At 40.6% G+C, this 23,847-nt stretch overlaps 1 protein-coding gene across 1 annotated transcript; it reads right to left on the bottom strand.

Annotated features, from left to right (window-relative positions):
• Positions 1-18,880, bottom strand: LOC143282023 (growth factor receptor-bound protein 2-like). Its single transcript, XM_076587451.1, has 5 exons — positions 18,756-18,880; positions 14,517-14,614; positions 12,755-12,880; positions 11,492-11,660; positions 1-10,656 (listed from the first exon to the last, which is right to left on the bottom strand). Exons 1-5 carry the CDS (start codon positions 18,831-18,833, stop codon positions 10,474-10,476), a joined length of 654 nt encoding a protein of 217 aa, XP_076443566.1. The 5' UTR covers positions 18,834-18,880; the 3' UTR covers positions 1-10,473.
• Positions 18,881-23,847: the final 4,967 nt, after the last annotated feature.

The raw sequence follows: 23,847 nt of genomic DNA, 5'->3' as shown, positions 1-23,847 counted from the left end.
TTTGCTGTGAACTGATTTATTTGAAAACTGACTTAGCTCCACATAAAACAGCACTCTGAAGCCACCTGTGATCGTGTTGACGAGAGGAGACAAGTTGCTGGAAGGATGGAGAGACTTGAGGCAACTTCATAGTAAACACATCACCACATGTACTGACATACCAACAACAGCCACCTACACAATGTGTAACAAAAGCACTTTTAATCTACTTAACAAAACACAGTTGCAGATCTTGAGTAAAAAAACAATTTTTAATAAAAAAAAAGATTTCACACCTACTTCCTCTAATTTTACAGCTGTTTTTCTTTTCTTTTTCTTTCTTTTTTTTATTTTTAAAGTTAATATGGTTTTCTTTTCTTTTTTGGGGGGTGGGGGTGGGGGTGAATCACTATCCAACACCGGTAAAGTCATTTCTTTATATTCAGTGATGCAACATTTCTGTTGTGTTTTGACTTTTTATTTGCTGTTTGAAAAGAAAAAAAAAAAGTGCAAAAACGTCAGCAGATCAAGAGACAGCTTATCACAAATAAAAAGGAAAAAAAGGGAAATAATGAACAAATGGCTTGTAAGTGATCACAAAATCATGATTAAAAAAAAGTTATGGAACAAAAACAAGACTAGTGCCTACATTCTCAAAGCAATGGATGTAGTAACATTATGTTAACATTTTGCTCTCTGTAGACAAAATTAAAAAAAAAAGGATATAGTATTTTGCAAATTCATTATAGATGTTACATCATAAAACAAAATCAAAAACAGGAAAAAAAAAGTCACAAACTAAGCAGTCTAGAAGAAAAAAAAATCTATCATGAACCGGTACACTTCTTTCCGTATGGACCACCTGTTCTGCTTACCACTCACTCACTCCAGAAAGCAGCCATACTCGAATGATACCCAATAGAATGAATCTGTTGCCATCCACAAGAAAGATGAGAAAACTGACACAACTAAAATCATTCACTGGTCTTCAAAGAACACCTTTTCTCTCAGCAATGTTGATGGCACTTCTGACTTCAAACATGTTCACAAACCTGCTCGGTGAATACTGCGAGTAACTTTGAATAGTATTGGCTTGAAGAAAACAAACTCTCCTACGTGAGCAGTTTGTTGCCATTGTTTGTACTCTGATTCTAAAAGTCCACCAGCATGACGAAGACAGTCTCAGATTCGTCTGCACTAATGGTATGTGATACAGAGCTTTCAAACCCCTTCAGTGGTAAATTATGTCCATTTCAACAGTCAAAACTCTGATCACATGCATCAATTATGTACATCTTGGACCATATCAAAGAATTCCCACCCTCTTTTTTTTCTTTGTTCCTGTCATCAGTGACCCACTTCCATTTTGAAACTCTGTATGTCAGGATTTTTAGCTGTCTCCAACAAGTTCCTGAATGGATGATGCAAACAAATAACATGCTTCAACAATCAACCAAATGGCATTCATTTTCCAAATCACTCTTTCATTTAGTCGTTTTTTAAGGGGAAGAAACAATGACAGGTGAGATAGAGAGAGAGAGAGAGAGAGACGGACAGACAGACAGACAGAAAGATACAACAAACTTTACCTTGAACAATTCTGCAGAGAACAGGTGACTATTCACTAGACAGAAGATTCCAATGCAGAAAGGGGACAGTTCTGATGACACAACAGCTGAACGGTACAGAAAGCATTCAATCAATACCAAATCCTCTCTCTCTCTCTCTCTCACACACACACACGTGCGCATGCATGCACGCACGCACACACACACACACACATACATACATACATACACACACACACACACAGAGGGAAAAACCAAGCCAGTGACCAAAGGCATTTTGTTCCCGCTAAAGTAAACAAAACGCCTTTAGTCACTCCATCACTAAGAAGTACATGTACCATCATCATCATCAATAGCCATACACCCTAACTAATCCTTTTTCTAGCAGTGTAAATGCTGGTCGCATTGTTAAAAAAAATCTATCACAAGCAATCCAGAGCCAATACATCAGCAGGAAAGATACCTGACTGATTTCCTTACACAAAAAAAGCATGATATGCTAAAGCGGTGAGTGAATAATTAAATTAATTTTTAAAAAAGAAATCAAAGCAAAAAACCCCAAGGAAGAAACAAAAGCAGTTCACAAAAAGCAAGCACACTTTGGAACTACCTACAACCACCCAGTTCAGTTTTCTCCAGCGGAAGGGAAGTGAGAAAAAGAGGCAGTGGTGATTTATCAGAGTTTAATATCTAAGGACACATTAAAGCAGAACTGCACATTCCCCCCTCCCCTCCCCACATCTTTGTTATCAATCATTACCAGACAACTCTCACAACCTTCACATACCTCCCATACCATCATCATCTTACTGTCCTGACATTAGTCAGGTACTTCGTCTGATGACAAGACTGCCGTCCACCACCACCACCGGTTCAGCCCTTTCTTTTCAAATTAAAACAAGAGAGGCAAGCCCTTCAAAACTCACTTGCGATACACTTAAAAAAAAATCCAAGCTTTTTATGTATTGAGTATAATTTCAAAATGTAATGTTTAAGATGAGAAAGATCAGTTTAAAGCGAATTAAGTCCCCTAGCATTAATTACAGAGCAATTTCCCTTTTTTACTATCTGCACCAAAACGTTTGCAAAATAAATAAAACTTCCATGCTTAGCAAAAGAAGTTCCTGTTTGAACAAAAAATGATAATAATGACTGCTCTTGTTGTTGGGTCAGAATATCAGATCAAAGTGCCAAGTTTAGAGAATACAAAAAATATAAATATAACAGTAAATGCAGTTTGCATATAATTAGGCTTCATTTTTTTTTTTTTTTTTTTTTGGTGCCCATCCCAGAGGTGCAATATTGTTTTAAACAAGATGACTGGAAAGAACTGAATTCTTCCTATTTTTATGCCTAATTTGGTGTCAACTGACAAAGTATTTGCAGAGAAAATGTCAATGTTAAAGTTTACCACGGACACACAGACACACACACACACACACACAGACAACCGAACACCGGGTTAAAACATAGACTCACTTTGTTTACACAAGTGAGTCAAATATGAAAAAAACAATAACAAAAACAGAAGAAAACTTTGTCAGAATCAAGACCAAACCATCAACATCCCATGACAGGAAAAATTACCTCCAGAAACCACAAACAGGGCCTGCTTACCCAGACTTCAGCACCCCTCCCAAACAGTTAACGCCTAAACCACTAAGCTTTATAAAGAAGGATCAAAACCACTACACATTCTTGATGAAAGGTTCTGGTCAGATGGATCAGGAGACAATGCCGAGGCAAAAATGTAAGCTTACTGGGTCAATTATGTCCACTGGTAACGGTGTTCAATTATATCAACCTGGGGGTTGGGATGGGGGGATGAGATGAGACATGGGCACCAGCCATCACTGCCAAGATGTGAGTTGCGAAGGTATCACCTCCTACGCTGGGAGGAAGGAAGGGGGAGCTTCTGTTCTTGCTAACAAACTCAAAAGTATTCAGCCTGGAAAAAAAAGGTCATGCTATGCAAGCCCCCCCAGCCCCCATAAAAAAGAGGATAAAATACAAATGAAGCTGATTTGTAATCCAAAACACATCTATAAAAATATTTAAACAACAAAAGAAAAGAGAGAAGGATGACAAAAACTTGGAACCCCCCCTTTTTTTTTTCCCCACTTGGTCTCCTTGAAACATGGCTATTTACAAGTAATCATGACAGGCTGCAGAGGCCCAAGAAGCATTTGCACAGTATGACAACAGAACCACCTTGTCCACTCCTGCACCCACAAAGAGAAAAATCATGAAACCCTGGGGCACACGCACATCACGCTATCTCCAATCCTTTCTCAAACCACTCTTTCATCAAGACATCCATATAGTATTCAGCTGCTTCACATATCGCAGTTCCAAAATAATGTACAACTCAGATATTTCATTCAGATTTCATATTTTTCTTCCTCATGATAAAAAAACTTGCAAATAATTTTTTTCACTGAAAAAACATTTGTTACCATAAAAAAATTCCCAAGACACAAACGCAGTGCCCCAAATGGTGACAAGCCTCCAAGCTATTTTCATCAGTACTGCCCTAACTGACAACACTTGGCCATCATATCACTTGCAGTAAACCTCTGTGATTCAAAAGATACATCTGCCAATACAAAACCTCTGTGATTTAAATCTTACTCCTAATCATATGAAACCTCTGTGGTTTTACGGTTACTTCTAAATACCTGAAACCTCTATCATTCAAAAGACATTTATGATCATTATGAATCCTGTGTGCTTCAAGATACTTCTTTTATATTTCCAAAATTATTACTATATATACAATAAATACAATACAATAAAATAAAAAGTAATGAAAATATTCCAATACAGGCCATATATTCCACAACTTTATATCTATCTATTTATCTATCTTTGATGAACAGATACATTACAGGCCAAATATTCCCAAAAAGGATTTGGATCTAATCTGATCTATTGCACCACTTTTTTTTCTCCTGATATCTTTACAGTGAATAATACATGACAACTTTGGTTTAAGTATTTGTATTTGATAAAACAGTGCCTTCACTTCAGCTTTTCAGAATGACATACTTCAAATCTATTTCTGTACGGGAATGAATCTTGAATTCACCATTCAAATTTTTTTTAAATCCCTGCATCCCATATTCATAGTATTATACTCAACACTAACTTCAAAACATACAGGGAACAGAAAAAGAAAAACCAGCTTTACAAAAACAGCTTGTTTTGGGCATTAGTGGTAATAACACAATGGTGAAACACGAAAGTTTCCAAACTATTGTTTACAAACACCAAACCCAATGACTATCTTCTTAGAACTAGTGCAAACATAAAGACAAGAAAAGTGATAAAGTCCCACAAAACAGAATAGTGATATCACACCCCACAAAAACAAAAGACAAAACAACAAATATGAACAGAAACACCACTTGCTACACAAGTGACCTTTCTTAAAACAAAACAAAAAAAAGAAGAAGTAAAGTCACTTAAGTTGTTATTGCTTTAAGGTGAATATCAGTGATGATATCTGGTAGAAGTATGTATTAACCTTAAACAGAAAACTTCAAACTTAAAAGTGAACTGGCACAAGTTCATGAATTCTGGAAGTTGCTGCCACAGTAATTATCTTGGATTTTGCTCTGCAAATTCAAAGACAAATGACAGACTGACCTCGGATGATTATAACAACATTTTTGCTCTAACTTGGTGTGTCGGAGGAGCCAATCAGCACTTTGTCTGAAGTCTGAATTTTACCAGAGCAACTGCTGGAACTTTGGAACCTAATTAACACAAGAAAGATACAATGAATTCGCACAATGTAACTTAAGCGTAAAACATACAAATACGTATTACCATTATCAATTTACAAAGTTGCTTTTGAATGACTAGAGTCTAAAACTGATGAAGTTCACTACTTCTGGAGGGCAAAACTGGTGTATGTGTGTGTATGAGGTGTATGTGTGTGTGTATGTGTGTGTGTGTGTGTGTTTTCACACAATTCTAATACTGTTTCTAGTTATCTAATACTGTATTTAATTCTCACTCCCCCTGCCCTCAACAACCCAATCTAATCAACATCATTTTGATTTCAAAGAAGAAATCATTATATGATGTCTGAAATTTATGTCAACCGCTTTATCTCATTATTTTGTTATTCAAAGTTGACAAGTTTTTTTCTTTCTTCTGTACATGCAACTCGCTTTCAGCTCCATTTGACAAAAAGCGCTGAGTAAGTGTTGTATGGGCTCCAATATTTCCTATGAAGTCCAGATTTCATCAACAAAATTTGTATACAATGAAGCTCATGATGAACATTTCACAACCAGGTAGAATTACAGTATCAAGTATTGGCATTCACTGTCTGATAACTGATAATTAAAGAAATTAGGGCCGGATGCTCTGAACCTAACCATGGGAGAGAATCCATAAAACTGAGGACAACAGATGTGAACTGTTACGAAAACTTCAAGAAAGTCGTGTCGTCATATTTTCCAATATTCTTTAAAAAATCAAAGCACAAAAAGCAAACTAACAACCACGATAAAGTGTCTGGTAGGCTTCCTTCAAAACAAAGAAAATTCAAATGTGCAAATACCTTGTCAAATGCTGAATCATTTTACTTTTAAGAAATGAATACAGAGTGTATAACCAATAAATCCATGTGGTGGAATGTATCTTTTATATCTCCCCTAGCTGTGCCTGTCTGCCCAACTACTGCGATGTCACAATCATTGCTAATGCCGGCCCTCATCATTAGTGACCATTAAAAAGTTGACATCACTGCACTGCCATGGCACAGAACACTCTCACAACACTTCTCTGCACAGGTCTTTCCAACTGTACAACATTTTCATTCCTCTAGTCAGGATAGTCTCCCCTTGATACACCTATCTGTTGTTTGTTTTTTCAATATTTTTTTTAAAACACAACAGTGACAATTTTTGAACAACTTAAGAACATGAAACATCCCATCTTCCCAATTCCCCCCATTTTTGGTTTTGTTTTGTATTTTTCATGCAGAGAAAAAATAACAATGTAACTAATATGTCACACCTGCAGATATACACAATATACAAGGGAGAAGGGATAAGAGACAAATAATAGGACTAACACCTCAACAATACCACCTTTAGAGGAGAAAGACTATAGCAATAAACAACTTGACCATAAGGGCAGATTGCCAACAGGTCGTTAAGCTCACCACCACCTGACTCAGAAAATGCTCCCCCCCCACACCCCCGCACCTCATCCCCCAAAAAAACACAACAACAAGGAACGAGAAAACAGAAATGGATAAAAAGAAAGTAAACACAAAAGTAAAAAGATTTTTTTTGTTTTAATCTTTCATATAGTAGATGGGGTTTCATGTTAACACTTTGATCATATGCTTTCAGGTTAAAAAAAAAGAAAAAGGAAAGTGCTGTCTAAAAGTCATTTTACAACTCAATCCTTCACCACTAATAAGTTATCAGCCTCCAGTATGTCCCAACACACATCAGTAGAAAATGCTGTGGGTGAAGTGTGGAGACGAGACAGAGAAAGAAGCGTTTGAGGGGTCTGGAAAAAATATTCACCATAAAAAAACGAATGAAGAAGAAAAGAATGAAAGGGTTTAATAGCCTCCTTCTTGCAATCTTCCATCCTGTCACCCACTCCTTTCAGCAAGAGGGCTGAGGGGTGTGTTTAACTTTATGACCTCATGAAACTTAAACTGAACATGTACATATATGACATATGCATACACTTGAAGCCAACCTTCAGAGACAGCATGACAACTTTTCTGGGGGATGGAATCAACCAGCAAGGTACACATGCATGCATGATTATTGAACATCATAAACATACATCAAAACCCCGTTTCAAAATGCTGTTTTTCTATGCTTCTTGTTTTACTGGGCCACAGATACTCTAGTAAAATGGATCACTTCATGGTCATGAAGGTCTGACATGTAACAGACCCTGAAAGACATCCGAAACTTACTGAACCCAAGCCTGCAATGAAGACAGAAACAAGTAAAAACGAATGTGCGGCATGTGAAATTTTAAGCAAAACTAAGCCTGTTAATAAAAATTGTAAATACTCCCATTTTAAATGTGAAACATTATCTCTTCTTTAAATTCTATGTCTTCTTCTACTTCTCCCTCAACTCTGTGAAGAGTCAATGGTGCTCCACATGAAATAACTGTTCATCACCCCTCTTATCAATATAATGTACACATCTTTTGTAATATTGTCTACCCTCATGCAAAAAGCTTCACATGCTTAGTGCAACATCACACGTCCCACCATGTAGAACTTGAGAACTATCAGTCTGGACAAGCATCACTGATCAAAAGACAAAGTTTGGGTCCATACTATGGAATACACCTGAAAAGGTCACCATCAGCTTTTCTGTTGCTTGTCGACATTCCACACCACAGTCTATGCATCCGACGGTTTTTCAAAACAGAAGAGGAAGAAGACAAAACTGAGCCCTGAGGACTGGCTCATAAGCTGACAACTCTCCTGTTGGTTGACAAAACTGAAACGCTTCTCAAAAACAGACCAAGAATGATCATCCCTTCATCACATAATGCTCTGCTCACTCTCAAATACTGTGTTGCTGTTCATACTTGGGCCATTATGAATCATTCAACACACACACACACAACAAAATCACCTCTCAAGTTTTTGCTTGCTTCCTCTTAGCAGTTTTACTGCAAGAGAAACAGCAGGGTGGGTATGTGTGGGGCGTGTGGTTTGGGGTTCAGTGAATCACGCTTTGCTCAAAGTACATATGGTGACAGGCCTGTCAACTGGGCACAAAGCCAGAAAATCATTTTATCATGGAGCATATTCTCTTTCTTTGTTCAATAAAAAAACACACCCAAAAATGGCACCTTACAGAATCATAATCTTTCCCTCATCCGCATGTACCATCTGCTGAACAGTACCCTCTCTGCTGTGTTCCAGCTATGAAAGCTCAAAAAACAAACATTACTGTAATGCAAGCAACAACAGATCTCTTTTTAAAAAATTCTCTCAAGTATACAACAACTGAAAAAGGACAGAGAAGGAACCCCCTGTCAGCCTTGGCCATCCCAGCTCCAGGGCAACTTTTTACATGAACACATCATTTTAGGAGACACTTGGGTGGTTGTAGTTTGGCAATCTCAAGCATCACAACATGGCATCATGTGCTCATGTATCACTGATTTCCTTCAAACCATGAAATGTTAAAAAAATAAAATAAAATAAATATAATAATAATTTAAAATAAAAATAAAAAACAACCCAACACTTGGTCATTCTCTTTTTAGGTTTACACAAGATTCTTCACCTGAATGTCTGGATTTAAGCAAGTCAAAATATGAACAATGAAAAAAGATGTTTTGGTTACACAATTTTGCACTCTAGAATTTCGAACTTTTCCTCTGTGAAAACAACAACAAAAAACATTAACACTACAATTTTGCAACTGCTATGATTTCACATAACTGGTTTCAAACTAAATATCAAAATGGTGAAAAACTTAACCCTTTAAGCCCTGACCACCGCTTTACCGGTGGTAGAGAAAAATGACATAATGCCTAGCCACCGGTTGTGCGGTGCGTAAACACTTGTGTTTTGCTACTGGTTGACTTATACTGAAGAGCCAATCAGAAAAACCGTAATATTCTGACGTCAGCAAACGTAGTACCAACATGGCCGTGCCTTTTCACTGTGTTTTGTGCATGTGCTCTGGATAAAAAAGATTGATTTCAATATAAGTCAACCAATAGCAAAACACGACAAAAGTGTTTATGCACCGCTCAACCGGTGGCTAGGCATTATGTCCGGTAAAGCGGTGGTCAGGGCACTCTTTTTATATCTGCTGTGACACATTAAATACCAATTATTTGCAAATTTTGGTTCAGGAGCTCAGGCAGAAGGGTTAAAATTGCTCAGGAACTCAGGGCTCAAAGAGTTAATGTGTCCAAGTGTCACATGGTTTTTGTACAGTGACTCAAATGAGTACAACTGCTCCGAGAAGTACAAAATTCAGACCCAGAGACATTATTTTTCTGACTCAGTTGGTAGGAACAGAGCTCTGTGTGGAGTTCACATTAACGTGAAATGCAATTTATTCGTGTGTTGATGTGAAAGAGCAACATCTGCGAACAAACAGTACAAATAAAGCACAAGCTGTATCACCAGTTCAACAATAAACTCAATGCTGAAAAACACAAGCACTGACCAATGTACAACAGAATACAAAGGATAACGAACAATTTTTAACAATTCATATAATCCAATTCCCATGATGTTCTTGGCTCTTCCACACTGGGCTAAAAAATCAGTCCACATTCCAGATACTCCAACCAGGCAAAATTATACAGAACTTCAATCTTTTTGCAGGCACACACAAGCACACACACACAAGTTAGCACACACACTCCTATACACACACATGCGATCACACAGACATACACTTTCTCTCTCACAAAAGCACACACACAAACTCTTCCCATGTGAAAAAAAACAAGACAATCTAGGTCATGCCTAGAAATCCTGTGAGCTATCGAAGTTTGACTTATTTCGCAGTTATTACACCACCACCCATTCTACATTTTGTCCCCTCTAGCTCCACAGAGCTCATCACAAAACCACCGAAAAAAAAAAAAAGAAAGAAAAAAAAAGACCTGGGCAAATGATCAGCGTCCACCTGTTTCCACAGAAATCCACTCAGTCAAACTTCTGCCCAGATTTGAATGTCTGCGTTTTGAGGAGATGGGGGGGTGGGAGATGTCTGGGCGTGTGAGGAGTAGGGGAACAGTGTGTGTGTGTGTGTGTGTGTGTGTGTGTGTGTGTGTGTGTGTGTGTGTGTGCAAGCACGTGAGTGCATGTGTGTGTTTGTGTGTGTGTATGTGTGTGAGTGAGTGCACAAGATCACATTCAGTTGTCTCTGTTGATAAAACACGCACACTGTCAGTGCTGGTCAGGGTTCTGTATGACCTCCACGTACGTGGCGGGGAACACACCTTCCCTGCCGTTCAGTTCTCCTTTCCACCAGTTGTCGTTGGACTGCTCAATCACTCTGATTCTGTCTTTCCGCCGGAACCCCAGCTCGTCGGAATCTTGGGGTTCAAAGTCGAACTTGGCTTCCACGTACTGAAACATGACGTCAATCACCACACTTGCAGTGAAGCAGACAAAATCATCACTTCAGGAAACATCTATTAAAACAGTTTCCACATATATCCATAAACTGAAGGCAAAGGGAACAAACTTCTACAGTACTTCCGGCTGTTCCACCAAGTGTTTTGAAAAAAAACAACACCCAGCCCTTTTTAGCGTATTGTCTGCAATTTTCTGCATCATGTGACAGGGAAGCCTGCCAAGGCTGTAAACTACCTAGGGTTGAACAAGTTAAGAATACAGTTACCAGTATCCTCTTTCAATTTAAAAAACAAAATCTTAACATACCAAAAAACAAAAGAAACAAAAAAAATACCAACATGAAAAGATACTAGGGGCAGACAGTGAGACAGAAGAGAGGAGAGAAAGAAACAGACAGCCAGACAGAGAATGAATTACTAGGCTGAGAACTTAAACCCCCATCATACTCAGTCTGATTTCTTAATGTGCACACATGGAAATAAATAGAACAGACTAGAACACATTTAACACATTTAGCAACAAAGCTCGTGATCGACTCTGAAGAAAGAAAAGACAATGGGGAGGGATGAAGGGGACATAAAAGAAGAAAGGAGAATTTTTTTTCCAAAGGAATGAGAGGAAGGGGTTGTCATGGAACGGAGTGGAATTATAAAAAGAAATCTTTTTACATGGAAAAAGAGAGAGAGAAAGAGAGCAAACAACGAAATGTTCTATCAATGGCTGCCAAAGCTTTTTTTCAAAACATGTGGATACACAAACCTCAACTGTTGAGATTAACAAACAAAAACAAAAAAAGTCTGCCCAACTTCAGCAGGAATGTACTCACCGTCTCTTGCACAGGCATGTCTCTGAAGAGGATGGTGTGGGTGCGGGATACTGATGACGTGCGGTGGTAGTCCACCAGTTCGTTGAGGGAGTTGAACTTGGCCACCCACAAGAAGTACTTCCCTGCTCCGTCCCTCAATACTTTGAAGTGCTGCACTCCGTCTCCGTATCTGCCAAAAACATCCCCGTCATTTCTCAATCTCAGTCACTAATTCCACAGCTAGCTAAACATCCTATATAACTATGGCCCATATCCACTACACACACACACAAAAGACAGAGGCAGATTTTGAAAACAAGAAAGAAAATGAACTGCAGACAAGAGAGTCAAACAGACTGACAGACAGACAGACAAACAGAAAGCTGAAGATGAATGAAGACTTAGAAAAAAAAAAATCCAAACCATACAAAAGGAGCAGACAGAGAGGGATAGCAAACGTAGTCCCCAGTATGATAAACCCGTCAAAGAAAGATGTTTATTTTTCGCCAAACAGCAACCCAACATCCCTTGTACTTCAGCATGATGCTCAAGATATACACAGAAGAAAGGAGGACACCTCCCAACCACCCCCACACATACCAAAAAACAACAAAAAGCCCCACACAAACAAACAAATGAAATTATTTTCCTTGTACCTTACTGGCTTGCTCTTAAAACCTTACACCAGTGCCAGTGACAGTCAATGTCAGACACGTGATGATGTGCACGATTCAGATTCACTGATCCAGAGTGATAATTCATGTTCACTAATTGACTCACTGGTACAAATAACAAAATACAAACAAGAAAAACGAAACAGTAAACCTGGATCCTCTACAAAGAAAGAAAGCAGCAGCAGGGTTTCTGACAAGTGAAAAAATCAAAGAGGTCCAATGGGACTCCTTTACGGTTTACCTTAAGAGAATGAGGGGTGAGGCATGAAGGATTCAAATTCAATGTCAAAACACGCACACACACAAAAAAATCACAACTGAAACATAAATATCATAGATAAAATAAAATGTCAGCCACTCATTACTGTGCAAAATCATACCAGTGAACAATATTAGCATTTTATCAAAATAGTCACAAAATCCGCACGAACTCCTCTGTCTAGCGCTCACTCTTTAATCTCTGCACTTGTCACTAAACATCCCTAGAACTAATCCTATCTTACATGCATAACACAATAAGAAAACCTTTTCTTTCATTCCCAAAGAAACTGGAAAAACATTCCAATAACAGCTGAAACTGACAAAGGGAAAAATATATACAATTTCTCACTTGACTGTGATGGAAAATTCCCCTGGTGCACTTTCACTTCGCCTGACCATGAAGGTGCCATCAGGGTAGTTGCCCTGCATCAACATCTGTTCCGCACGACACCGAGTAATGTTGCCCACATACCATCTGAAAGTTAAACAATTTTTGTTTTATCTTAAAGACAATACACTGCCCACATCCAAACATGAAAAACTAACAACAGATCACACATAGTGACATACAATTTTTTTACAAACCTACAAAAAAATTTGGTTTTTGGAATAACTTGCTAACAATGTCCTGAATGACAGTTTACTTTGATATTGGGGTAATACTGCCCACATTCCATCTGATTAAGTCAGGTTTTTCTCCTTCCAACTGCCACTACTGAACAACTACAAGTAAAAGTATATATAACATTACTGAAAGAAAAGCTTTAAGAACTACTCAGAACAATTTAAGTCTGGAATGACAGTTTGAGATCCCAAGAAAAATGTTTCGTTCCACTGTAAACTAAATTAGATCAGAGTATTTCACGGCAGAGATTACTTTTTTTTTTTTAACCCCCTATACAGCTTCAACCTAAACCAGACGCAGAAGCCATAGCATTTCTGTCTTCAGAGAAGTAAGCAAAATATTTAGAAACACTACTGACGCCAAATTTCTGTCAACATGGGAGAGGCAAGCCAAGCAGCACTCTTGGAGCTCTTGTCTTCTGCACAAAAACGTTGCTCTGAAGCTGAACCTTCTTATGCGGTCCTGATTCAATGTAAATGAACAGGAAAGAAGTTAACAATGCAGGGATTGCACTAAATCCACCAGTCTTCATTGCTAAGATCAAACAGTGATGTATGTGCAGTATAAGATAGTGCTTACACCAACATGCAAGCATCAACATGCTCTCTCTCTTTCTCTCATGCACAAACAAACTGAAAAGCACCAACACAGAAGCACACACACTTGCTCAATAGATAGGCTGTCTACTGGGTAACAAAGCCACAGCAGTGGCTGAAAAGCTTTGAGGAGGACAGCTTTGAAACCACTGTTCTGTGCCTTTCAACTGCCAAAATAGACGGGAAAAATGCTTGGAAAGGAATGGGTTCAAATCAAATGAAATCTACAATGTTTCTTACAAACCTTCAGGATGAGAATGTATCAAAGAATGGAAAGATCAAGAGGAGAAATGTGTATAGCCAGTTTTATTTTTATAGCCTAGCTGACCTCTCAAGGTTATGTCCAGGCTGAAAAACATTCTGCTCTTAGGGTCATATCCTGGCTAAAAAGTGACAGTATCATTTAGAACCTGAACTGAAGAATCATGGAAAAGAAAATCTGACACAAGTACAGTCATATTCATGTATGTTAAGCTTAAGATGTGCCAGTGATGTTGACCATTCCATCAATATTTGTGAATGAGCCAAAAATGAAGATGAATGAGAGCCAGTGAAGAAGAAAATATGAAAGAAGGGAAGACATAAAGAAAAGAAAAAAGCAAGAAACAAAGAGAGTGACAAAACAGATGGAAGTTCCAGCAGTAGCACCAAATTTCCAGAAGGTGGGGACATTACTTTGTGACTTAAATAGCCCTCAGCAACCCAACATGGGACAGAGGAGGAGTACCCCCACCCCCTAAAAATACAAACAAAATCACGGACATTATAAAAACAACACACATCATAAAAACTGTCTCACAATGCCATTTCAAAAGCAATGTTGTTTTTACCTGAAGATATCAAAGCAAGGTGCACAAAAACAGTTTCCCACAAAGAAAGAAATCACTTACGGATGACTTTTCATGGTGATGTAATTGTGCGGCACATAGCCCTCTCTACCGTCCTGTTCTGCTCTGTACCAGTTCTTGTCATCTTCCTTACTGAGTATCTGGCAGTGGGCAAAGAAATATGAAGCCATAGAAAAAAAAAATCATTTGCATATCAATTCACAAAACCATTTATAAACAAATGAACAGATATGAAACAAACAAAAAACAACTATATACAGTATTTCTTTAAACTCTAAAAACACATATATATCCAAATGGCATCATACTAAAACAATAAAAGGTCAATCTTTTTTTTTCCTCAGAACAAAAATGTGTAGAAAGTCATCTTCCCCCCCCAAACAAATATTTAGCAATGTTCACAGCTGGTATAAAAGATTTCTGAGTCTCACCTGAACACAAAATTATCAAGAGCTCCCAATTTCAGATGAAAGGAATTGATCACATTTTGATGCTGTTGCTTTTAATTCCTAATGCCTAAATGGGCACATCAGCTATTAAAATTTACACACAATAATAACCTGCAGTAATACTAACTGTATTTCTCACTCTTGCCTCTGTCACTCTCAGTCACGCACACACACAGACACACACAGAAGTGTAACCAACTATGAATGGTGATTTTTTTTTTTTTTTTTTTTTTTTTGGGGGGGGGGGGGGGGGGGGGATGACTGAAAACCTTTTCTTTTATGCCAGAACTGACATACGTTGCAACAACAGTTATTTTCTTTCCAATTAAAAATTCAACCAAGAATATAAAGTTACCATTTAGGAAAGGTGAGGGAACTGTGAGCATGTGGCGGATCTAAAATAAGGCAGCAGAGTGCCTCTGTCCACTGCAACAGCAGTCTACCAACACTGAACAGTCAGTACACATTGTTTTCACTTCATTTGGTTTTAGTACTTTAACTGCAGTCCAGTTCTGTCCATAGAACAGAATGAACAGATTGCTGTGGGCACTTGGCACTGGAAGGGAGTGGAAGAAATATACAGCAATCCTATGCTTGATGCATCTGTGCAGGCATTTCAATGGTATATGAATCAACAGAGGGGAGTTTTGAACACCCAGAACAGAGTCATTAACAGAGTGAATCTGATGCAATCGATGAACGTGAAATGGGGAATTTACTCATGCGAGGTTCTCGTTCATCACAGCTGCACATCTGTGTGTCTGTTGGGAGCTCTGATCAACAGAAATATCTAGATGCAAACAATATCAATAATAAAAAAAAAAAAGAAGAAAGATTTAAAAACACTGTGAACACAAATAAAAAATAAGGAGTAATGGGGAAAAAATTGAGGAAAAGGAGTATAAATTATTAATAATTTTCGTAAAATTTCCTAAGAGCAGTAGTTGGAAGATAGAGAAAGAGAAAGAAAAGAATTCCAGAAAACAAACAAACAAAAAAATTCACTTCTTATGGCATGAGTGACATCAATCACTTCCTTTTCCTTTAACTTCTTTTCTCCCCCCCCCCCCCCCATCCCCTCCCCCCCCCAGCTCTATTATCTGTGCCATTTCACTTTTCCATACCCAGCATCTCTTCTCACATGTACCCCAAACAGCCACGCCCAGGCATGATTTGTTGAATTCTCATTGTTCGCAAAGAGGCCACCTACCAGAGGAGACCATGCACTGTTATTGAGTCACATGCAGAGGTGTTTAGTACAGGTACCTGTTTTGGTTTAACACCTGCTTTTGGTTATGCAGGACAACATCTACTGTTTTTCCTGATACTGCCAGTATTACTGGCAATGATTACCACCTAGTTGCAGAACTAGTGCCTTTTGATAAAGCTTTAACTGATCATGAAGTTATGAAGTTCTAAAGAACACACTCAACATGAGCATCTTTCTACAATCAACATAAGCATATTTTCTTTCACTGGTATTTTTCTTCCTCTCATTTCCCCATATCTTACAAAGGATCCACACTTGACCAGTAGAGGACTGCTGCTGTTCCCCATGTGTGCTGGTTTACAAATCACTAGAATCAGTATCACTATCACTGTATCAGTATAGTTCATACTTATTTTAGCTGGGTTTTTTTGTTTTGTTTTTGTTTTTTTGGGTGGGGGGAAGGGGGGGTATTTATTTATTTATTTTTTAAATACTCTCTTGTTTCCTGGGTTATTTTTTGCTAACTGGTGCTGGGTGTTTATTGCACACTGTATCTTGGTGTATCAAAGTATCATATCATCCAAATGACTATCCCCCAGACCACCACTCATGTTCTTGTGGACATGGGAGAAGAGGAGGCCTGCATAACATTCACACAGTGCTCACTTAAAGCAAAGAATATGTGGGTGTGCAAAGAAAAATAAAGGGCATAACACTTGTATGAAGTCAAATGAATATCAATGAAGAACAAATTAATACAAAAGGATGTAACAATGCTTGATTCACTTCCACTTCCAGTTGAAGTTAAGACAACTATTGATAACATGACCACAGGTAACTCTACTACGTGATGTTAAGACACTTTAGTTTAGCTATGACTGAAATTAGTATTTAGTGTTTTACTTTTCTAAAGTTCAACTTAGCTGTCAACATTTCTGATTCATCTTCAAGAACTTGGGATTCATACATCAGCCCCCAAAAATCAACATGGGCCTAATTTTTTAAATCCAGGTTCTCCAAAGAATTCTGCTTTTTAATGTTAATCAGCACAAAAATATTTTTAAAACCCCACCAAATGTCACCTTCCTGAATTTTTTAAAACCCCACTAAATGTCACTTTCCTGAAGTAGCATATCCAACTAGTTTAATGAAGAAACGATATTGTTTATCTATATTAGTCCATTCCCGCAAGTCAACCCCACCCCCACCAACAAAAGAACAAAGAAACAACAAACCTACAGAAACAGATCTAAGCAACTTACATAGTTTGTAACTAAACTTTTCCATCTGCTACTTTTGCTAGATATAGATTTCCCTATCTGCTATTGATGATCTTGAACTGCTATTATTTTGCAATGATTTTTTTAATCCATATTTTCTTATTTTAAAAGTTCAAGCTATTTTCAGTCTATACAAGAACACAATTTTTTAAAATAATCTTTTACCCAAGTCACTTGTCAAGTTAAAAACAATATGCAAAGAATTAGACACCATCATTACAATCTATTCAAGTTCAGTTCATGAATAGTCTGCACTGGCTACAGTCCAAGTCATGGCACAATAACAAACATGCACAGTGAGGTCAACCCACTTTCTCTAGTTTGGCACATAAAAAAAAGAGTTCTTTTTTATATGCTGACCCAGTACTAGTTTTACAGTTGTCTACTATTGATGAATGAATCACGTTTCGTATGATTCATGCTCATCATGATATTGTACAAGGCAGGAAATGTGTGTTTGTAAACATGTGTATGCATATCGGAAAGAGTTCAATTATAATTGTGAATATATCGGAAAGAGTGCTATTATAATTGTGTTATTCATCAAGCACAATATTTTCATGATACTGAGCCCTGTTAGGATGTTTTAAGGTTCTATTACAGACTATTACTATTAGTATTTAGTATTACTTCCAACAAACAGAAATATTTGGATGATTTTGAAAACATTCTTCATCTCATATTACTGTATTTGGTAATATTCATTCTAAAAAACACGCCCTTCCCTATCCACACTATCATTAAATATTTGAATAAATGAATGGATATAAAATGTCAGGTATGAGTCTATGACACAACGTGACGTGTTAATATCCGTTCATTTAGCCTGGTCCAAGGAGTGTAATTTTACTTTCAACGAACTGTTTGATTATGATGGCACCATATCGAAATCATCCATCGTTTAAATGTGTACACCTGAAGCAAAGGACTCAAAACACAATCGGTACTTTGCGCAGAAAGAAAATTCTACAATGTTACACGTAGATTACAATCAATCAACAAAGCTGGCACCGCGAGAATAATAGTCCTTTTTGAAACGGAAACGCCAAGCCCGGAATATTACCTGATAACAGTGACTCTCTCCGGTTATCTTACTTATCGTGGAAGCGAACTGTTTTAAACAGGAAGTAGAAGTGCGGCAAAATGTGTGAAAAATCGCAAGGACTGATCGTGAAAACAAACATCAGAACAGGTTGACACTGTCTGACTCTTTCGGGAACCTCTGGCTCCGTTTCAAGCAGACATTCGAGCCATTTCCATCATGTTGAATGGACAGCATCGACTGATCAACAAACTGCCAGAACGGAAAAACACATATGAATTATAAATGATTGACAAATACCTTTAACACGCTCCCTTTCTTGAAACTAAGCTCGTCTTCTGCCGTCGCGGAAAAGTCGTGCTTAGCAATCGCCTCCATCTTGAAAGTTTCTTCGACTTGCTAGAAATGCATATATTACTCCGCCAGATCACGCCTTTCAATCAGATATGCACTAAATCTTGTGTATTTTTACACATACGTAATTATACATGAAATTAACATTCACACAATATTGTCTCATAATACTTGAATCGATAATAAAGCAAACTGCACGAACATCGGAAACTATATTTCTTGGCGGAGAAGGCCGTCTCGTGAGTGGTGAAAGCATATGAAGTCAGAAAAGTGCATTCGTAACATTGCAGAGCAGTCACGAATGTATTTTGAGCATGCCTTGTGGAACAGTGGCAAAAAGCCTATCCAGAAAAAAAAGAAAGTCGGATGTGGGGTTTCGATGCGCACTTTTTTTTCTGAACAGATGCTCCGTGCCGTCAGCAGAGCCCTATTTTTATACTGTGAACTCGGTGAACCCTCGATGTGAGATCCTCGAGAAACTGAAAACGAATCTCTCTCTCTCTCTCTGTCTCTCTCTCTTGTCTCTCTTTCTCTCTCTCTCTCTCTCTCTCTCTCTCTCTCTGTCACACACACACACACACACACACACACACATACACACACACACACTTTATTTTTTTTATTTTTTTTTTAAATTTTTTTACTCGCGCACGCACACACACTTCGGGTTGACTGACGACCGGAGCAGCCGCCGCGCGGTCATCGGCGGGTCAGTGGGGTCACCGAGGTCACTGGCCGGAGTTTAAGGTCACTGAGCCATGGAGGTCACCTCATGACGATTGAAACGGTTCAGTCGGTTGACATCAGTGCTTGCCGGCGACACGAGATGTCATGCGTCCGTCGATCATTGCTCCTTCCGGCGCGGTACCGGCGACCCCATCATGATCGGGCGGCACTGGCTTCCACTGCTGTTTAGTCAGCCACTGATTTATTTATACATATATTAGTTATCAGTATTGACTTCGGGCTCGCCTTAACTGAACAGCACTACTGAGCCATAAACGGTTAATTCAAATGACTTAGAAACATTCCTAACTCTAAGCCCGGCCGCCGGCAAACTAAGCACTGCAAAGATTGCCTCATGCAACTCGTGGCCCTGGGCTTGAACTGAAGAACAATCAGTGACCGGGTAAGTCCCGGCCGGCTCGCAACACGTGCCGATAGAACTGTCCTCAGCGTCGACAGCCGGTCGGAGAAAAGGGTGGACAGATGCATGTGTCAGTGCCGGGATGTCAGTCAGTGTCATTATCTTCTTCCTGATACAATGTCATTATCTTCATATGTCGGTGGATATCAATGTCACTTTATCTTCTTCCTGATACATGTGTCAGTGGATGTCAATGTCATCATCTTCTACCTGATACAATATCATTATCTTCTACCTGGTACATGTGTCAGTGGATGTCAATGTCATCATCTTCTACCTGATGCATGTGTCAGTAGATGTCAATGTCATTATCTCAGTTCCGCCTGATCCATGTATCAGTGGATGTCAGTGTCATTATCTTCTACATGATGTACGTGCCAGTGGATGTCAATGTCATTATCTTCTACCTGATGCATGTCAGTGGATGTCAATGTCATTATCTTCTACATGATGCATGTGTCAGTGGATGTCACTGATGTCACTATCTTCTACTCGATACACAGTGTGTCAGTGGATGTCAATGTCACTTTATCTTCTACCTGATACACGTGTCAGTGGATGTCAATGCCATTATCTTCTACCTGGATGCATGTGTCAGTGGATGTCAATGTCGTTATCTAAGTTCCGCCTGATGCATGCATCAGTGGATATCAATGTCATTATCTTCTACCTGATGCACGTGTCAGTTGATGTCAGTGTCGTTATCTTCTACCTGATGCACGTGTCAGTGGATGTCAATGTCGTTATCTTCTACCTCAGTGATACATTCCCTGCCCACTACATGGGTGCACTGACTGATACATATTTGAAAGGGGATTTATTATGATGGTTGTCAAGCGTCACTTATGTATTTTAGTCTATAATCATATTGCGAAGAGTCTTTTTTTCTTTTCTTATATATATATATATATATATATATATATATATAAGAGAGAGAGGGGGGGGAGAGAGAGAAATTCTGCGTGTCTCCTTATACATGTTTGCAATTTCATCACTGCACTAAAAAGTCTCTTTTATGATTGTCAGTGGCCTATGTTTAATGTCAACTATGCTTGTATTCCGCCGTGCACGTGTGCACGTGTAAACAGGTGAAAATGAAAAGGTGAATGTATAGATGAAAGAACGCTGACGTGGTGACAACCATGACTGAACGATCCGTCGGCACCTCTACAGTGACGAAATGGATGAACCACACGCGGAGAACGCTGCTGATTGACTGCCAGTGCCATCGTGTCTGTTTGTCTGTCAGCGGTGTGGTGTCTGTCTGTCTGTCAGCAGTGTCGTGCCCCCAGTGTCTGTCTGTCTGTCAGCAGTGTCGTGCCCCCAGTGTCTGTTTGTCTGTCAGCGGTGTCGTGTCTGTCTGTCTGTCAGCAGTGTCGTGTCTGTCTGTCTGTCAGCAGTGTCGTGCCCCCAGTGTCTGTCTGTCAGCAGTGTCGTGCCCCCAGTGTCTGTCTGTCTGTCTGTCAGCAGTGTCGTGCCCCCAGTGTCTGTGTCTGTCAGCAGTGTCGTGTCTGTCTGTCTGTCTGTCAGCAGTGTCGTGCCCCCAGTGTCTGTCTGTCTGTCAGCAGTGTCGTGCCCCCAGTGTCTGTCTGTCTGTCAGCGGTGTCGTGTCTGTCTGTCTGTCTGTCAGCAATGTCGTGCCCCCAGTGTCTGTCTGTCTGTCAGCGGTGTCGTGCCCCCAGTGTCTGTGTCTGTCAGCAGTGTCGTGCCCCCAGTGTCTGTCTGTCTGTCAGCAATGTCGTGCCCCCAGTGTCTGTCTGTCTGTCAGCGGTGTCGTGCCCCCAGTGTCTGTGTCTGTCAGCAGTGTCGTGCCCCCAGTGTCTGTGTCTGTCAGCAGTGTCGTGCCCCCAGTGTCTGTGTCTGTCAGCAGTGTCGTGCCCCCAGTGTCTGTCTGTCTGTCAGCGGTGTCGTGTCTGTCTGTCAGCAGTGTCGTGCCCCCAGTGTCTGTGTCTGTCAGCAGTGTCGTTTCTGTCTGTCTGTCAGCAATGTCGTGTCTGTCTGTCTGTCTGTCAGCAGTGTCGTGCCCCCAGTGTCTGTCTGTCTGTCAGCGGTGTCGTGTCTGTCTGTCAGCAGTGTCGTGCCCCCAGTGTCTGTCTGTCTGTCAGCAATGTCGTGTCTGTCTGTCTGTCTGTCAGCAGTGTCGTGCCCCCAGTGTCTGTCTGTCTGTCAGCAGTGTCGTGCCCCCAGTGTCTGTCTGTGTCAATGGTGTCGTGTCTGTCTGTCTGTCAGCGGTGCCGTGTCTGTTTGTCTGTCTGTCAGTGGTGTCGTGTCTGTCTGTCTGTCAGCGGTGTCGTGTCTGTCTGTCTGTCAGCGGTGTCGTGTCTGTCTGTCTGTCAGTGGTGTCGTGTCTGTGTGTCTGTCAGCGGTGTCGTGTCTGTCTGTCTGTCAGCAGTGTCGTGCCCCCAGTGTCTGTCTGTCTGTCAGCGGTGTCGTGTCTGTCTGTCTGTCAGTGGTGTCGTGTCTGTCTGTCTGTCAGCGGTGTCGTGTCTGTCTGTCTGTCTGTCAGTGGTGTCGTGTCTGTCTGTCTGTCAGCGGTGTCGTGTCTGTCTGTCTGTCAGCAGTGTCGTGTCTGTCTGTCTGTCTGTCAGCAGTGTCGTGCCCCCAGTGTCTGTCTGTCTGTCAGCGGTGTCGTGTCTGTCTGTCTGTCAGCAGTGTCGTTTCTGTCTGTCTGTCAGCAATGTCGTGTCTGTCTGTCTGTCTGTCAGCAGTGTCGTGCCCCCAGTGTCTGTCTGTCTGTCAGCGGTGTCGTGTCTGTCTGTCTGTCAGCAATGTCGTGTCTGTCTGTCTGTCTGTCAGCAGTGTCGTGCCCCCAGTGTCTGTCTGTGTCAATGGTGTCGTGTCTGTCTGTCTGTCAGCGGTGTCGTGTCTGTCTGTCTGTCAGCCGTGTCTGTCTGTCTGTCTGTCTGTCAGCAGTGTCGTGCCCCCAGTGTCTGTCTGTCTGTCAGCAGTGTCGTGCCCCCAGTGTCTGTCTGTGTCAGTGGTGTCGTGTCTGTCTGTCTGTCAGTGGTGTCGTGTCTGTCTGTCTGTCTGTCAGTGGTGTCGTGTCTGTCTGTCTGTCAGCGGTATCGTGTCTGTCTGTCTGTCAGTGGTGTCGTGTCTGTTTGTCTGTCTGTCAGCAGTGTCGTGTCTGTCTGTCTGTCAGCGGTGTCGTGTCTGTCTGTCTGTCTGTCAGCGGTGTCGTGTCTGTCTGTCTGTCAGTGGTGTCGTGTCTGTCTGTCTGTCTGTCAGCGGTATCGTGTCTGTCTGTCTGTCAGTGGTGTCGTGTCTGTTTGTCTGTCTGTCAGCAGTGTCGTGTCTGTCTGTCTGTCAGCGGTGCCGTGTCTGTCTGTCTGTCTGTCAGTGGTGTCGTGTCTGTCTGTCTGTCAGTGGTGTCGTGTCTGTCTGTCTGTCAGCAGTGTCGTGCCCCCAGTGTGTGTCTGTCTGTCAGCGGTGCCGTGTCTGTCTGTCTGTCTGTCAGCGGTATCGTGTCTGTCTGTCTGTCAGCGGTGCCGTGTCTGTTTGTCTGTCTGTCAGTGGTGTCGTGTCTGTCTGTCTGTCTGTTAGTGGTGTCGTGTCTGTCTGTCTGTCTGTCAGCGGTGTCGTGTCTGTCTGTCTGTCAGTGGTGTCGTGTCTGTCTGTCTGTCTGTCAGTGGTGTCGTGTCTGTCAGCGGTGTCGTGTCTGTCTGTCTGTCTGTCAGCGGTCCCGTGTCTGTTTGTCTGTCAGCGGTGTCGTGTCTGTCTGTCTGTCTGTCAGCAGTGTCGTGTCTGTTTGTCTGTCTGTCAGCGGTGCCGTGTCTGTTTGTCTGTCAGCGGTGCCGTGTTTGTCTGTCTGTCAGCGGTGCCGTGTCTGTCTGTCTGTCTGTCAGCGGTGCCGTGTCTGTTTGTCTGTCAGCGGTGCCGTGTTTGTCTGTC

This window comes from Babylonia areolata, chromosome 1 (genome assembly GCF_041734735.1).
Source record: "Babylonia areolata isolate BAREFJ2019XMU chromosome 1, ASM4173473v1, whole genome shotgun sequence".
Lineage (NCBI taxonomy): Eukaryota > Metazoa > Mollusca > Gastropoda > Neogastropoda > Buccinidae > Babylonia > Babylonia areolata.
Note: the sequence above shows the minus strand (reverse complement) of the source record. Positions and strands in the feature narration are given on the sequence as shown.

Coding starts and splice junctions, on each gene's coding strand:
- LOC143282023 (XM_076587451.1), bottom strand. CDS start 18,833: ATGGAGGCGATTGCTAAGCACGACTTTTCCGCGACGGCAGAAGACGAG. Junction 11,661..12,754: donor GAATTTTCCATCACAGTCAA/GTGAGAAATTGT, acceptor TGTTTTTGGCAG/ATACGGAGACGGAGTGCAGC. Junction 10,657..11,491: donor ACATGCCTGTGCAAGAGACG/GTGAGTACATTC, acceptor GTCATGTTTCAG/TACGTGGAAGCCAAGTTCGA.